This window comes from Chiloscyllium plagiosum, chromosome 5, assembly GCF_004010195.1.
Source record: "Chiloscyllium plagiosum isolate BGI_BamShark_2017 chromosome 5, ASM401019v2, whole genome shotgun sequence".
Classification (NCBI taxonomy): Eukaryota; Metazoa; Chordata; class Chondrichthyes; order Orectolobiformes; family Hemiscylliidae; genus Chiloscyllium; species Chiloscyllium plagiosum.
In genome coordinates this window covers 99,302,914-99,318,393 of record NC_057714.1, presented here as the reverse complement: position 1 = coordinate 99,318,393, position 15,480 = coordinate 99,302,914, and the positions used below count along the sequence as shown (strand labels likewise).

The following is a 15,480-nucleotide window of genomic DNA, read 5'->3' as shown; positions in this document are numbered from 1 at the left end:
GGTTGGCGCAACATCCTGAGACACAGGACGTACATGTATTTGGAAAGTCAAGGACTGATTAGTGATCGTCAACATGGCTTTGGGCGTGGGAAATCATGTCTCACAAACTTGATTGAGTTTTTTGAAGAAGTAACAAAGAGGATTGATGAGGGCAGAGTGGTGGACGTGATCTATATGAACTTCAGTCAGGCATTCGACAAGGTTCTCCATGGGAGACTGGTTAGCAAGGTTAGATCTCACAGAATACAGGGAGAACTAGCCATTCGGAAACAGAACTGGCTCAAAGATAGAAGACAGAAGATGGTGGTGGAGGGTTGTTTTTCAGACTGGAGGCCTGTGACTTTTCATCATTTATATAAATTAATTTGGATGTGAGCATAAGAGGTATAATTAGTAAGTTTGCAGATGACACCAACATTGGAGGTGTAGCAGATTACAAAGGGATCTTGATCAGATGGGCTAATGGGCTGAGGAATGGCAAATGGAGTTTAATTTAGATAAATGTGAGGTGCTGTATTTTGGGAAAGCAAATCTTAACAGGACTTATACACTTAATGGTAATGTCCTAGGGAGTGTTGCTGAACAAAGGGACCTTGGAGTGCTGGTTCATAGCACCTTGAAAGTGGAGTCATAGGTAGATAGGGTAGAGAAGAAGGTGTTCTGTATGCTTTCCTTTATTGGTCAGACTATTGAGTATAAGATTTGGGAGGTCAAGTTGCAGCTGTACAGGACATTGGTTAGACTACTTTTGGAATATTGCGTGCAATTCTGGTCTCCTTCCTACTGGAAGCATGTTGTGAAACTTGAAAGGGTTCAGAAAAGATTTACAAGGATGTTGCCAGGGTTGGAGAGATTGAATAGGCTGGGGCTATTTTCCCTCATGTGTAGGAGGCTGAGGGGTGACCTTATAGAGGTTTATAAAATAAATACATACAATAACTTTAACCTTAAATAAGTGATACCAATTCCCAGTGAGTGACTGAAGGATAATGCAACAAGATTTCAAGGTTTTGGACTATAACTGTAACAAAAGTGCCAAAAGCACCATGTACCGAACATTATTCAATGGGTAAGAAGTACTCTAACCTACAAGATATCCCCCATTTAACACAATTGAATAGACTACACCACTGTCACCACCCACACAACCAGAGGGCCTATTCTCAGGGTTAGGAGGCACACATTTACGACAAAAATGAACATAGAACACTACAGCGATGTTTTAGAGTAACAGTCATAGAGACGTACAGCATGGAAACAGACCCTTTGATCCAACTTGCCAATGCTCACCAGATATCCCAACCCAATCTAGTCCCATTTTCCAGCACCCGGCCCATATCCCTCTAAACCCTTCCTAATCATATAGCCATCCCAATGCCTTTTAAATGGTGTAATTGCACCAACCTCCACCACATCCTCTGGCATCTCATTCCATACACGCACCACCCTCTGCGTGAAAAATTTGCCCCTTAGGTCCCTTTTAAATTTTTCCCCTCTCACCCTAAACCTAAGCCCATTAGTTCTGGACTCCCCCAACCCAGGGAAAAGACCTTGACTACTTATGCTATCCATGTTTCTCATGATTTTATAAACCTCTATAAGGTCACCCCTTAGCCTCTGACGCTCCAGGGAAAGCAGCCCCAGCCTATCCAGCCTCTCTCTGTAGCTCAAATCCTCTAATCTTGGTAACTTCCTTGTAAATCCTTCTGAGCCTTTGCACGTTTCACAACACTCTTCCAATAGGAGGGAGACCAGAATTGCATGCAATATTCCAAAAGTGGCCTAACCAATGCAGCTGCAACATGACCTTCCAACTTGTATACTCAATGCTCTGCCCAATAAAGAAAAGCATACTAAATGCCTTCTTCACTTTTCTATCTATCTATTTGAAACTCCACTTTCAAGGAATTATGAACCTGCACTCCAAGGTCTCTTTGTTCAGCAACACATCCCAGGACCTTACCATTAAGTGTATAAGTCCTGCCCTGATTTGCTTTTCTAAAACTGAGCATTCTGCATTTCTGATCATTTCCAAAACACTTGAAAAGCAAGCTCCATTCCATTCAAATTCAGAATTTATAATCTTTTTAAATGCGTGGTTTTCGATTTATGAGATGAAGGAATACATAAATGCTGCGTGTGCTGTAAATCTGAAATAAGGGATATATGTTAACAACCTCCATTCGTTTCCCTTAATAGTGTAATAGACTGGTTTAGTTTCTCAGTGTATTCCTGTTGCTGACCAAGTCCCACCTCTCACATCTGTACCTGCTATTGGATTGGATTGGACCTTGCTTCTTTGCTCACTCTGCTTCAAATATAACAGAGGGTTCTCATCAAATATCATAGAGGGTTCTTGTCAAATATTGCAGAGGTTCTCGTCAAATATCGCAGAGGGTTCTCATCGAATATCGCAGATGGCTCTCACCAAATACCGCAGAGAGTTCTCGTCAAATATCGCAGAGGGTTCTCATCGAATATCGCAGATGGCTCTCACCAAATATCGCAGAGAGTTCTCGTCAAATATCGCAGAGGGTTCTCATCAAATATCGCAGAGAGTTCTCGTCAAATATCGCAGAGGGTTCTCATCAAATATCGCAGATGGCTCTCACCAAATATCGCAGAGAGTTATCGTCAAATATCGCAGAGGGTTCTTGTCAAATATCGCAGAGGTTCTCGTCAAATATCGCGAGGGTTCTCATCAAATATCGCAGATGGCTCTCACCAAATATCATAGAGGGTTCTCATCAAATATCGCAGAAGGTTCTCATCAAATAACATAGAGGGTTCTCATCAAATATCGCAGAGGGTTCTCATCAAGGCTGTGGGGTGAACTTATAGACGTTTATAAAATTACGAGGGGCATGGATAGGATAAATAGACAAAGTCTTTTCCCTGGAGTGGGGGAGGCCAGAACTAGAGGGCATATGTTTCGGTGAGAGGGGAAAGATATAAAAGAGACCTAAGGGTCAACCTTTTCACGCAGAGGGTGATATGTATATGGAATGAGCTGCCAGAGGAAGTGGTGGAGGCTGGTACACTTGCAACATTTAAGAGGCATTTGGATGGGTATATGAATAGGAAGGGTTTGGAGGGATATGGGCCGGGTGCTGGCAGGTGGTACCAAATTGGTTGGGATATCTGGTCGGCATGGACAAGTTGGACCGAAGGGTCTGTTTCCATGCTGTGCATCTCTATGACTCTAAATATAACATAGGCTTCTCATCAACTATAACAGAAGGTTCTCATCAAGCTTCTAGGTCTGTTCCCAGCCACTGTCTCACCCCATCATGCTGCATTAAATATCCACTGGGTCTTGCTGGTTACAGCAATACTCTCAGACACAGCAATTCTATCGGGATGTGACTCCCTCAGTGGGGTCATGAGCCAAAATACTGTAGTCATGAACTCTGAGCCAGTAAAGACCAGAAGATTGTAAGAAATAGGACTAGGAGCAGGCTGCTGTGGAGCTCCAAGTGAGTCTTAAAAGATTGCACACTCCTTTAAATTGGAGTTCTTTTTATAAGTGAAGATGGCTGAACTCCAGGCCTGAATGCTGTGTGGGAAAATCCGGGAAGGCAGTGCTCTCATAACTTGAACAGCCTGTTAAAGGTACAGTGCCTCCACTCTCAGGTGTCTGCTGAGACCAGCCTCCCCTTCAAGTCCCTACCTCCCCCCGACCAATCCCCCCATTGGGCTCCCACACTGGCCTGGTGTCTTGACAACTGTCTGAAATCAAAATGTGATCACAGTAGCAAACATTCTGGGAAGCACTTTTCTCTCAATGAGACTAAACTCCCCAGACTTATTGGAGAGCTGCTTTCATTTGGCGAAGGGAACACGGAAAGCAAGCTGTTTCCCTTCTTTAGAGGTTTCTTCCATCCATTATCATTTGGCCAACAATCTTTCCTGTAGTCATTCCTTACCAGCTTCAGAACAGTTTATTTTGGCAGGAGTAATGTAAACCATTCTGCTTAAAGTAATAAATTGAATTAGAAAGCAAATGAACATACCACAGCCACCTGATGCAGGAGCAGCCCTCGAAAGCTAGTGCCTCTGAATAAAGCTGTTGGACTATAACATGGTGTTGTGTGAATTTTAACTTTGCACACCCCAGTCCAACACCAGCACCTCCGAAGCAGAACATATCATGGTACAACTTAATAGAAAGCAAACAGTTTGTGGCCTTAAAAATTGATCTAAAGCTGCGCTTATGGATTCTTTAATGATTTAAATATTCATGATTTAGGCTGCCCACAAGTCAGCAGAATGAGACAAAACGTAACTTGAAAGAGATACAGCACTACAGTTTGGCACGTACATTCTTGCTCTTGAGGGAGTCCAGCGAAAGTTCGCCAGACTGATTCCCGGGATGGCAGGGCTGCCATAGGAGGAAAGACTGGATCAACTAGGCTTATACTCCCTGGAATTTGGATGAATGACAGTGGATATCATAAAAACATATAAAATCCTGATTGGACTAACCACAGGAAGAATCTTCCCGATGTTGGGGACGTTTGGAACTAGGCGTCACAGTCTAAGAATATGGGGTAAGCCATTCAGGACTGAGATGAGGAAGAATTTCTTCACTCAGAGGTGTGAACCTGTGGAATTCTCGACCACAGGAAGCTGTTGGCACCTGTTTGTTTATATTTAAGAGGGTGCTGGACATGGTCCTTGCAGCTGAAGGGATCAAGGGATATGGGCAGAAAGCAGGGAATGGGATACCGGGATTACATAACCAGCCATGGTCATATTGAATGATGGTGCAGGATCGAAAGGCCGAATGGCCTACTCCTGCACCTATTTTCTCTATTTCTACGTTTCTATATCACTGTCTGTAAGCATCCTCCCCTCACTTATTGTTAAGTTCATTCCTGAGACTGATAGAGATAATACAGGAGAAACAGAGTCTTACACCAGTTTAAACATAAAAACAAACAGAACAACTAACTGAATTATGATTGTTCTCATCAGAATGCTCTCCTACCATCACTCCTTCCCCTACCTGCTTCATCTCCCAAAGCTGATGAAGGGTCAGACTGGACTCGAACCTCTTCTTTTCTCTCTCCACAGAAGCTGCCAAGTCTGCTGAGTTTCTCCAGCATTCTCTGTGTTTGTGGGAGCTTCCCCCACAGGCAGAGCAGAGGTGAGGAAACCATTATGGACTCCTTTTCCCACTGTCGGGGCTTGGATATCTATCCTGCCTGCTCCAGATCTCCTCCCAGTGTTACCTTCTCACTCGGTCGCTGAACTGTCTGGAAACAGCTGCTCTGGGTCAGTCTGCCCACTCCATTCTTTTTGTGGAACACTACATACAGAGTAACCTCGATTGTCCAGCATTCGATTATCCGATTGTCGGATTATCCGGCAAGGTCGCAAGGTTCTGATGCTTGGCTAAACTACGTTCTCCGGCATTTGATTATCCGGAATTCGATTAACCGAACAAAATACTCCCCACCCGTGTCCTTCAGATAATCGAGATTCCTCTGTATACTGCTCCATAAACATTGCCCTTAATCTGCACTTATGTATTAAACCGAAAGATGTCTCTGTTTCAGTATATCCAGATAATTTCAATTTCTGGGAATCGGGAGTTAGGATCAAATCAGATAGAGTACTAAAGACAGATGTGTATCTTATCACCACAGCATCCAGTTAGCAGCTGTTCTGACCGCTTGACCACAACGAATTGCTAATCCTAGATGTTTGTTGATGAATAAACAGTAGTCAGGAGGTCGACTGAATTCCCACTTTTTTGCAAGTTATGCCAAGTGCATTGCTTCCTCTAAGTGTGCAGTTCTGGACTCCCTCCTATTGGAAGGATGTTGTGAAACTTGAAAGGGTTCAGGAAAGATTTACAAGGATGTTGCCAGGGTTGGAAAGTTTGAGCTACAGGGAGAGGCTGAATAGGCTACAGCTGTTTTCCCTGGAGCATTGGTGACTGAGGGGTGACCTTTTACAGGTTTATAAAATCATGAAGGGCGTGGATAGGGTAAATAAACAAGGTTTATTCCCTGAGGTGAGGGAGTCTAGAAGTAAAGGTCATTGGTTTAGGGTGAGAGTGGAAAAATTTAAAAAGGGACCCAAGGGGTAATGTTTTCATGCAAAGGGTGGCACATGTATGGAATGAGCTGCCAGAGGAAGCGGTGGAGGCTAGTATAATTGCAACACTTAAAAGGCATTTGGATGAGTATATGAATAGGAAGGGTTTAGAGGGATATGGCCCAAATGCTGACAAATGGGACTAGATTGGGTTAGGATATCTGGTCAGCGTGGACGAGTTGGACCAAAGGATCTATTTCCGTGCTGCACATCTCTATGACTCTATTACTCTAAATCTGCAGGCAGGAGGCCATGCAGCATTCAGTGCAACAAGTAATGTTCTTCAAGATGCATGTGTGAGCAGTCATACAGCAATTGTAAAGGGACTGCGCAGTGTGACAAACAATTCTCACACAACAAAGGAAGTGTTGGCCGAGGATGTTTGACACTCACATGGGAGTGCAGCTCTCGTTCTGCTTTCTGTCAACTGAGATTATGTGCATAAATCCTCCTGGAATTGGACCCATAACTTTCTGACTCATGGGTGAGACCACAGCTGATTTCAATCCTCTTATTTCATAAATCGAACACATGATTTCCACTCTTTCCGTCTGGAAATACTCACAGACCAACTTCATTGATTTTACAAAATAGGTCATTAATGGCTACGGTGCAGGTCCATAAAATAACAAGAGCCACAGAACCGTAAGACATACTTCACACATTCAACATCAATTCTGTCAATTGTGTGGAATGAACAAAGTCGAAATAAAAAACAGCAAGCTCAGCAACAATAATAAGATTTGTTGTCCCATATAGTTCTGGATACTTTAAACAGATTGTCCACAAAAAGCAATTAATATTATGGTTAAGCTCCTTAAAATTAAAGAGGAGGAGTGCAATTGTAGGGTATACAGGACTAACATAAACATTCTTGATCCAATTATCCCAAGGAACTGGATGGCTCGAGAGCTGTTGTGACCATTTAAGGAAAAGCCAGTAAAACCTGTGAATGGCACATATTGGTCTGATTGTTCTTGAATACCTCAAATGAAGCTCCAATATGACCAGGATATTCGTTTCCAAGTTTTTTTTTGTTTTATTTGTTTTTTCTGTCTGTGGTGGCAATGCCATCTGTGGAAAGCTGAGTATTGGAGGCTGTCAGGTTCGCCTTTGAGTCTCACTTGGTCGTCTTTGGAAATGTGGAAGAAATTTTGCAGAAGATTCTCTGCAGAGGTGACAAATCTATATAAAATTTTAGATTTAATTCAATAAATTGTACAAACGACAGCACTGATTGTTCAAAACCCCAGTGCAGTGCTCTTCTGTTTTGGTCATTAGCAGGACCAATCTGTTTTTATCCCTTGTTTTGCAAATTCTACCTGGTGGAAAGATGGTGCTAATGAGCAAATCTTGATCATTGCACATAATGCTACAATGTCTGAGATAGTTGGTAACAATAACACGGTAATATAAAGGTGAGTACTCATACTGATTTGCAAGTAAACAGAATCATTAGAAGCACACATATTTGAGGCAGGAATCTGCTAAAGCCATTCCTGTTTGAAGAGATGCAGACACTTATTTGTCACTCACAATGATAGATGCTAAGATTGGTCCTTTGAGTGTCCACCAAGGAATGCTGTGGATATTCATGTCCCAGCACCTACATCAAAGAAGAACATGCATGTTATATAGAATTAAATTACAGCAAGACTTAAAAACAGCTCAAACCTGCAAAATAAGCATTTAGATCATAATATTTAGTTTACATTGATAATTAACATTCACTCATCAACACACAGCCAGCTCTCACAGTCTCAATGCATAGGTATTTTGAAAGGTCATTCATTAAAAGGAAATCACCCCGATCTTAATATTTTGAATGTGCACTGTGCTGGGAGCTTGTGCACATAGAGCATCCCTTGTCCATTATAGAACCTTCATAATGTTAATGTGAAAGGATGGTAAAGTGGGAAGGATCTGTTACTGATGGCGCGATCCCATCAACCAGAGCTAACCTCCTGAAAACCTTCCAGAGTCTTACTCAGCCATGCCTTACCCAAGCAACCAGAAAAAATGTTAATTATCAGTATCTTAAGATATTAGAACATAGAATATAGAACAGTACAGCACAGGAATAGGCCCTTTGATCCACAACGTTGTGCTGAATATTATTGAGGATACTTAATAAAAGACCAGAGAGGTCATCGATGCCAATAGGATTGAGAAATGAGAAGGGAAGAGAACGAGAACTGAGTGAGTTGGCTTTGTGTTGGGTAAATATGTTGAGCCTCAATTTATTTCAAAATAGGACATCATGTTGTGCTCATGTCTTGAACAAATATAATAAGTCCTTCTTTTGCAGGACAGAAGTAGTTATCTCTGCTGCCTCACAGGGCCAGGGATCCGGGTTCAATTCCAGCCTTAGACGACTGTCTGTGTGGAGTTTGCACATTCTCCCCATGTCTGCGTGGGTTTGTTCCTCCCACAGTCCAAAGATGTGCAGGTTAGATGGATTGGCCATAATGTTCAGGGATGTGTAGGTTAGGTGCATTAGTCAGGGGTAAATGTAGAGTAACAGGGTAGGGGAATGGGTCTAGGTGGGATATTCTTCAGCGGGTTGGTGCAGACGTATTGGGCCTAATGGCCTGTTTCCACACTGCAGACATTATATGAAGTCTTCCTGCTTCTTCGATACCACGTCAAAGAAAACTCAAATTTGATATTTATTTTTATGAGTCACTTTTTCCTGGGAGGGTGGAGAGAGAGCTGGAAGGGAGGGTTCCCAACATATATGTGGGTTTCACACTGCAGTTGGGTGCCAATGACTGAAGCTGTCCTTGGATTCAAACAAAGACCTGGCTGGATTAATTGGGTGCCCTCAGTGTCTCCAACATAATTGGTGTCAGTCCGACTGGAACAAAAATCCATCATTTCATTTTAACTGTTCTGCCACCTAGGGTTTGCCAGCAGGAAATATAGTGGAGTGGGCATTTAATTTGGAACAGAAGCAAGAGGGAGAAAAACAAACAAGAATGTGGGATAAGAAGTCTACAGGTCGGTGCAACATTGAGGGCCAAAGGGCCTGTACTGTGCTGTCATGTTCTATGTTCTAAGAAAAGAATGTCCTATCAAATTCCCTCTACAATGCTTCACTGGAATTGAACACAAGCGTAAGGAACAACACCATGTCCTCCTGCCAGATCCTCTGCAGAATGAAGAAGTTCCCAACATAAATACATTTCCCATTCTCTTTCTGTGGATGCTGGAGATCTGAAGTAAAAACAGAAAGTGCTGGAAGATTATGAAGAAGGGTCATATTGGATGCGAAAAATTAACTCTGTTTTTCTCTCTCCATGGATGCTTCCAGACCTGCCGAGTTTCCCCAGCATTTTCTGTTTTTATTCCCCATTCTATTGCTGGGTAGAAATGCTGACAATGCAGTTTGGGAACACTAGAAAGGTTTGGGCCCACGCTGAGCAGAACTGAAAGGTATTGAACTGCCTTTTCCTTTGAGTAGACTCTTAGGTCACTGGAGCCTGCTTTATTTTGCAAGGTTTCATGCTTTCCATTCTATTGGCTTACCGGGCCTCAGTTTCTCCCTAAATATAACATAAAAACTGGGAAGAAGGAAAAATGGATTGCATATATATTGCTGATGGGCTCGTGTACAAAGGTACAGTATATCCTGAGGATGGGAAGTTATAAAGGGAAATGGGCACACTCAATAAATGGATAAAACTTGAATTAGGACTTCAATTTGTATATAGGTGTGTGTGGATCTGAGACAAAGGTAAATTGGAATATCTTCTTGATGGTGACAGACTGGGAGCTGTGGAGAATTTGGAGGCAGCTAGTGCACTAATATGAAAAAGACCGATGGGATGTGATTCTTTATTCAAGGGGACTAGAATACAAACATATAAAGTTAGAAAGTCACACAGGACAAAAACAGATCCTTCAGTCCAACTGGTCCATGTTGACCATGTTCTCAAACCAAACTAGTCTCCTTGGCCCATATCCCTCTAACTCCCTATTCATGTACCTGTCCAAACGTACTTTAAATGGTGTAATTGTACTTGCATTCATCACTTCCTCCGACAGTTCATTCCACCTACTAACCACGCTCAGTGTAAAAATGTTGCCCCTCATGTCCTTTTTAAATCTTTCTCTCTCAACTTAAAAATATACTCCTTAATTTTGAACTCCCCCACTCTAGGGAAAATACCCTTGCTATTCATCTTATCTATCTATGCCCCTCATGATTTTATGAACCTCTTTTTTAATCACCCCTCAACTACCTACCCTCCAGTGAAAAAGGTCCCAGCTTATCCAACCTATTTTTAGAACTCAAATCCTTCATTCCTAGCAATATCCTACTAAAGCTTTTCTGAACCCTCTCCAATTTAATAATATCCTTCTTATAACAGAGTGACCACAACTGCCACACTGTGTTCTGGAACAGGCCTCATCAACATCCTGTACAACATGAGGAGGTGATGCATCATTTACAAAGAGCTTTGGTTAATTCTGGGCAATGAATCACAGCAAAGGCATGTTGGGATGGGAGGAAGTACAATGAACATTCAGTAGTATGTTACCAGGGTTTATAGGGTTCAGGCATTTGAGGAGTGTACGAATGGATGTGCTACAAATAATAAAAGGCTTGATATGGAGGTGAGTCCAAAAGCAAAACACAGGAATACCATTTCTATACAAAACCAAGAAGCTTCCAATGTTTAACTGGAGGAAATTCCCACTCTAATATTGGATGTTGATCAGTAAATGTGACAATTTTAAGACAGGAAAGGTTATAAATGGTGGCAGTTTATGTTGTTTATTGTCAATGGTCCTGTGGAAACCAAAGCTATGTCTTTGGATGATGTTGCCAAGGGTGGAATGTAGATGAGAAATAGGGGAGACATCCAAGGATAGATTCTTAGGGCATCCCAGAAATGGTGATTTGGAAGTGGGAAGAGACACCATAATGGGTGTTTCCGGCAATGACTAAGTCAGTAAAAAATGTAGTGCGGTGATTGGAGAGCTGCCCAGCTGGATGATAGCGGAGTGGTGTTGGAGGACAACCATGTGGTCAAACGTGTCACAAGCTGAATACCTGTTATGAAGGAAGAAGTGGAATATTTTCCATTCATGACAATTACAAAAAATGCCACTTAGTATCTGCCTCAGCCATTACAGTAAGCAAATAACCTCTTTTCAGCCAGCAAGGCCATTGCAGGTTTGTCATGAACATGTGCCACATTCAGAAAGGCCATTATTGTAGGCTGCCGGCATCTCGCCTGGAAATTTGACACCCATTGTGGGCAAGTTTAGAGAAGATTTGTAACTAGGTTGAGGTTCTGGATGTAGGTTTGCTCACTGAGCTGGAAGGTTCATTTCCAGACGTTTTGTCATCCTACTAGGTAACATCTTCAGTGGGCCTCCGGGCGAAGCACTGCTGATAATTCCTTCGACTGGGACAACACATCCATCCTAGGATAAACCAAACAGAGACAGGCACGAGAATTCCTAGAAGCATGGCATTCCACCTGGAACTCTATCAACAAACACATCTAGTTAGACCCCATCTAGCACCATGAGAAAAAGAACAGGAAATTACATCACTGCAGGAAAAGACATCACCATAGGAAATGATATCAGCAACCCAAAGAAACCCAAACATATAAATAGAACGCAGGAATTATCAGCAGGCCCACTGAAGATGTTACCTAGTAGGATGACAAAACATCTGGAAATGAACCTTCCAGCTCAGTGAGCAAGCCTATGTCCAGAACCCATTGTGGGTGCAGGTGGCACCTTAAATGTAAGTTTTGAAGTAGGCAAGCAGCATGCCCACTTCTTCCAGAAAGAAGGCTAGTTAGATAAGCCAATCATTACCCTATAGCACCATAGAACACCCAGTCACTACTTTGAAGTATTACTGGAAGGATAACTCAACATTCACAGTCCACTAATTGGTACAAACTAATGAGTGGCCAAACGTCACGGTCATTTAAAGAAAGATCAAAGATCCCAAAAACTCTTTGTTCTGTGAGGCTAGTCAACAGCAACTTACTCTGATATTGCACCTTTAACATAGAGGAACATCTGAAGGTACTACATAGGAATATATAATATAAAGCATGACATTGAACAATATTAGGAGATATTAGATCACATACCAAATGTTTGGTGAAAGTGATAGGTTTTAACAAGTGTCTTAAAGAATTAAAGGGAAAATAGTGAGGTGGAGAGGCACTGAGAGTGAACTCTAGGGGCTTGCACGGCCACCAGTGGTAGAGCATTTATCATTGGGAATACACAAGAGGGTAGAGTTAGAGATGTGCTGACGTCTTGGAGGGTGTGAGATTGAAAGAGATTACAGAGATAGTGACAGCAAGGCAATGGAAGGATTCGAAAACAAGGATAAAAACATTTAAAACAAGACTTCGCTTGTTCGGATTGGCAATGTAGGTCAGTGAGCACAGGGATGTGGACGCTTTGGAGAGGTTGCAGAGAGGGTTTTCGAGGATGTTGCCTGGTATGGAAGGTGCGAACTATGAAGAGAGATTGAGTAAGTTAGGTTTATTTTCATTAGAAAAAAGGAGATTGAGGGGGGACCTTATTGAGGTTTACAAAATCATGAAGGGTATAGACAGGTTGGATAGAGACAACCTTTTTCCCAGGTTGAAGGATTCAATAACGAGAGGTCACTCTTTCAAGGTGAGAGGTGGAAAGTTTATGGGGGAAACATGTGGCAAGTACTTCACACAGAAGGTGGTGGGCATTTGGAACGCGTTGCCAGCAGAGATGATAAAGGCAGGCATGGTAGATTCATTTAAGATGCGTCTGGACAGATGCACGAGTAGGTGGGGAGCAGAGGGATACAGATACTTAGGAATTGACCGACAGGTGTAGACAGTTGATTTGGATCGGTTCAGGCTTGGAGGGCCGAAGGGCCTGTTCCTGGGCTGTAAAGTTTCTTTGTTCTTCTTTGAGATGATTAGGGAACAGGACTTGTTGTGACTTAAGACATTGGCAACTGAGATTCAGATGATACCAAAGCTTGGAGATAGAAAGTAGGAGACTAGACAAGAGTGCATTAGAACATCTGAGTCCAGAGGCAACAAAGGCATGAGTAAAGGTTTCAGCATGCAGAGAACTGAAAGGGAGGGGCAACATTACAGTGGTGGAATGAAGGTAAAAATCCACTGACTTTATTTCAGACTGTGGCTGGGGAGCAGGATGGAGATTTAAAAAGTACTGCATGCACCCTCATTCCTCTCTATGACTGGGCTGCCCTATCATCATCTTTCTGAGTTACTGACTGCCTCATGATGGGAGCTAGCTGCTTTCCTAAACACCTACAAGTGGTAAGCTGTGGTGAAGGGGCCACTTAGTGCCTGCAGCTTACTGACTATCAGCCTCTGATGCTGGATTTAGGCAACAATTGTAAATGTTTTGCCAACTTCCCTTCTAATTTGGGCACAAGTCGCTTATGAGCTTCTCCCTTCCCCAATATGATTTTCTGATGAACAATCACAGCTGCCAGGCTTTCAATTTTAAACTTTCTCATGCCTGAACCAAGCTATAAAAAAGTTCAATCATAGAAAAAACACAGAATAAAAACTGGGCAGATTCTTGGCAGATATACTGAAAAGGCAACAGTAGGTTACAGACCCCAGTGAAGGTGAAGATTATCCCCAAACCCTGTCCCAACACTATTAAGCTGCAATTTTACCGAAAGGAGCTTTGCTTGAATCACCCTAAGACAGGAGACAAAGGTATCTTTAGACCCAGTTTTAGGTTTTGGCAATAAAATCCCAGTTTGTCACCCTATAATTAGTTTATTAATTGATGTGTGAAATCATAGGGTTTTGCGAAATCGTTTTTTAATATTGAAACTTGAATGTGGGTTCCTTCAAACGAAATGATCTCATTTGGATTAAGGTATCCCACCTTTCTGGTCCAACTTGAAGAGCACTGGTAAGCAAACTGCATTACATGTATGGCATGGCTGCAACTATATACAGGCTCCATATTTTTAATTCACTTGTGGGATATGGGCGTTGCTGGCTGGCCAGCATTTATTGCTTGTGCCTAGTAGCCCTTGAGAAGTTGGCGATGAGCTGCCTTCTTGAACCGCTGCAGTCCATTACTGCAGATGCCATTGTAAGAATACCAACCCCAAGTCTGTTCCTTATAAATTCCTTCATTCCTCTGACCAAGTCCCCATGATGTGATGACAGTGGGTGGGTGTTGCTTACTGTACTTAATGGGGTCTGAACCCGCTTAGCCCCATACATGTTATTGTTTATCTTCCACATTCATATTTATTTGCAGTTGGGAACGATGCCACTTACATTGATGACATTTGACCAGTAAATGGAAGCACAAAAGAATCCAGCTGTCAGGGGATTTTCTAGCTCATAGTCAGAATAGAAACATTGTTAGATTGCCTTCCTGCATCATGATGGGAACCTGCAGTAAAATTCTATAAAGGGAACATTCCTAACTTGACAGACAGAGTGACCAACCATGGCACCCACTTAGCTACAGGACTTTTTTTGGAGTGGCACTGCCAACTGATTTGTTTTTTAAAATTTTTTTTTCTGACCTACAGACTTGCCATTATATTGCATGCAGTCAGTTGGATTTAACGCAATTTTACAATGACAGGAGCCATTATAATCGGGCACGCACAACATATTATTCCATGGCTGAGATACAGCTATGTTGAAACTGGTCGTAAACAGCTGTGAATAACCACAAGCACGCGACCAATACAGACTTACATCAGTGTGGCAAGGGCAGCTTACCATGCGCCAAGACCCTATTAATGTCTAGGCACAAGACAATCACTACATTTCCCTCTTCAAGTTTTAACAACCTGTCACTGACGTCTGGGTGAAATTCCTAACATTTCTCTTTTTCTGACTTAGACACTTTGCAGTGTTAAATCTAAAGCCAAATTGTTTCAAAGTTTTATGTACAAAGGAGAGAACATAATAGTTCAACATAATTGACTCAGTCACTGATGATTTTCTGGTTTATAGACAACTTGTGACAACTCACAAGCCAGAAAAAGTTCACATTTCAGTGACACCAATTCATCTTTCCAATTTACTGCTTTCTGGCCCCAGTTTTGAGTTCTACAATTTCAGCTCACAACCATAGCTTTTATTTTTCTGACAGCAGTTTCTAGAATTGGGTTTTCCTCAGTCATTTTCAATTCCTCTGGTCTCACTTTATTTTCATCTGCTGTCCATTATCTCCACCTTTTGCCTTCCATTAGCCCATTTTCCAGTATATATCTGACTTTCCCATTCGTTTGTTCCCCCCATTCCCACTTTCCTTGTCTCTGTACTTCCTACAAACCTATCTCTGGACTGTAGAAGCCTGGGTTCAAGTCCCAGCTGCTCCAGAGGAGTG

At 42.3% G+C, this 15,480-nt stretch overlaps 1 protein-coding gene across 1 annotated transcript in view; it reads right to left on the bottom strand.

Annotated features, from left to right (window-relative positions):
- Positions 1-15,480, bottom strand: part of vipr2 (vasoactive intestinal peptide receptor 2) — a 126,940-nt gene that overhangs the window by 21,253 nt on the left and 90,207 nt on the right. Inside the window, exon 9 of the mRNA XM_043690682.1 lies at positions 7,642-7,711. Within this exon, the coding sequence (XP_043546617.1) occupies positions 7,642-7,711 (70 nt within the window). The remainder of the gene's footprint in view (positions 1-7,641; positions 7,712-15,480) is intronic.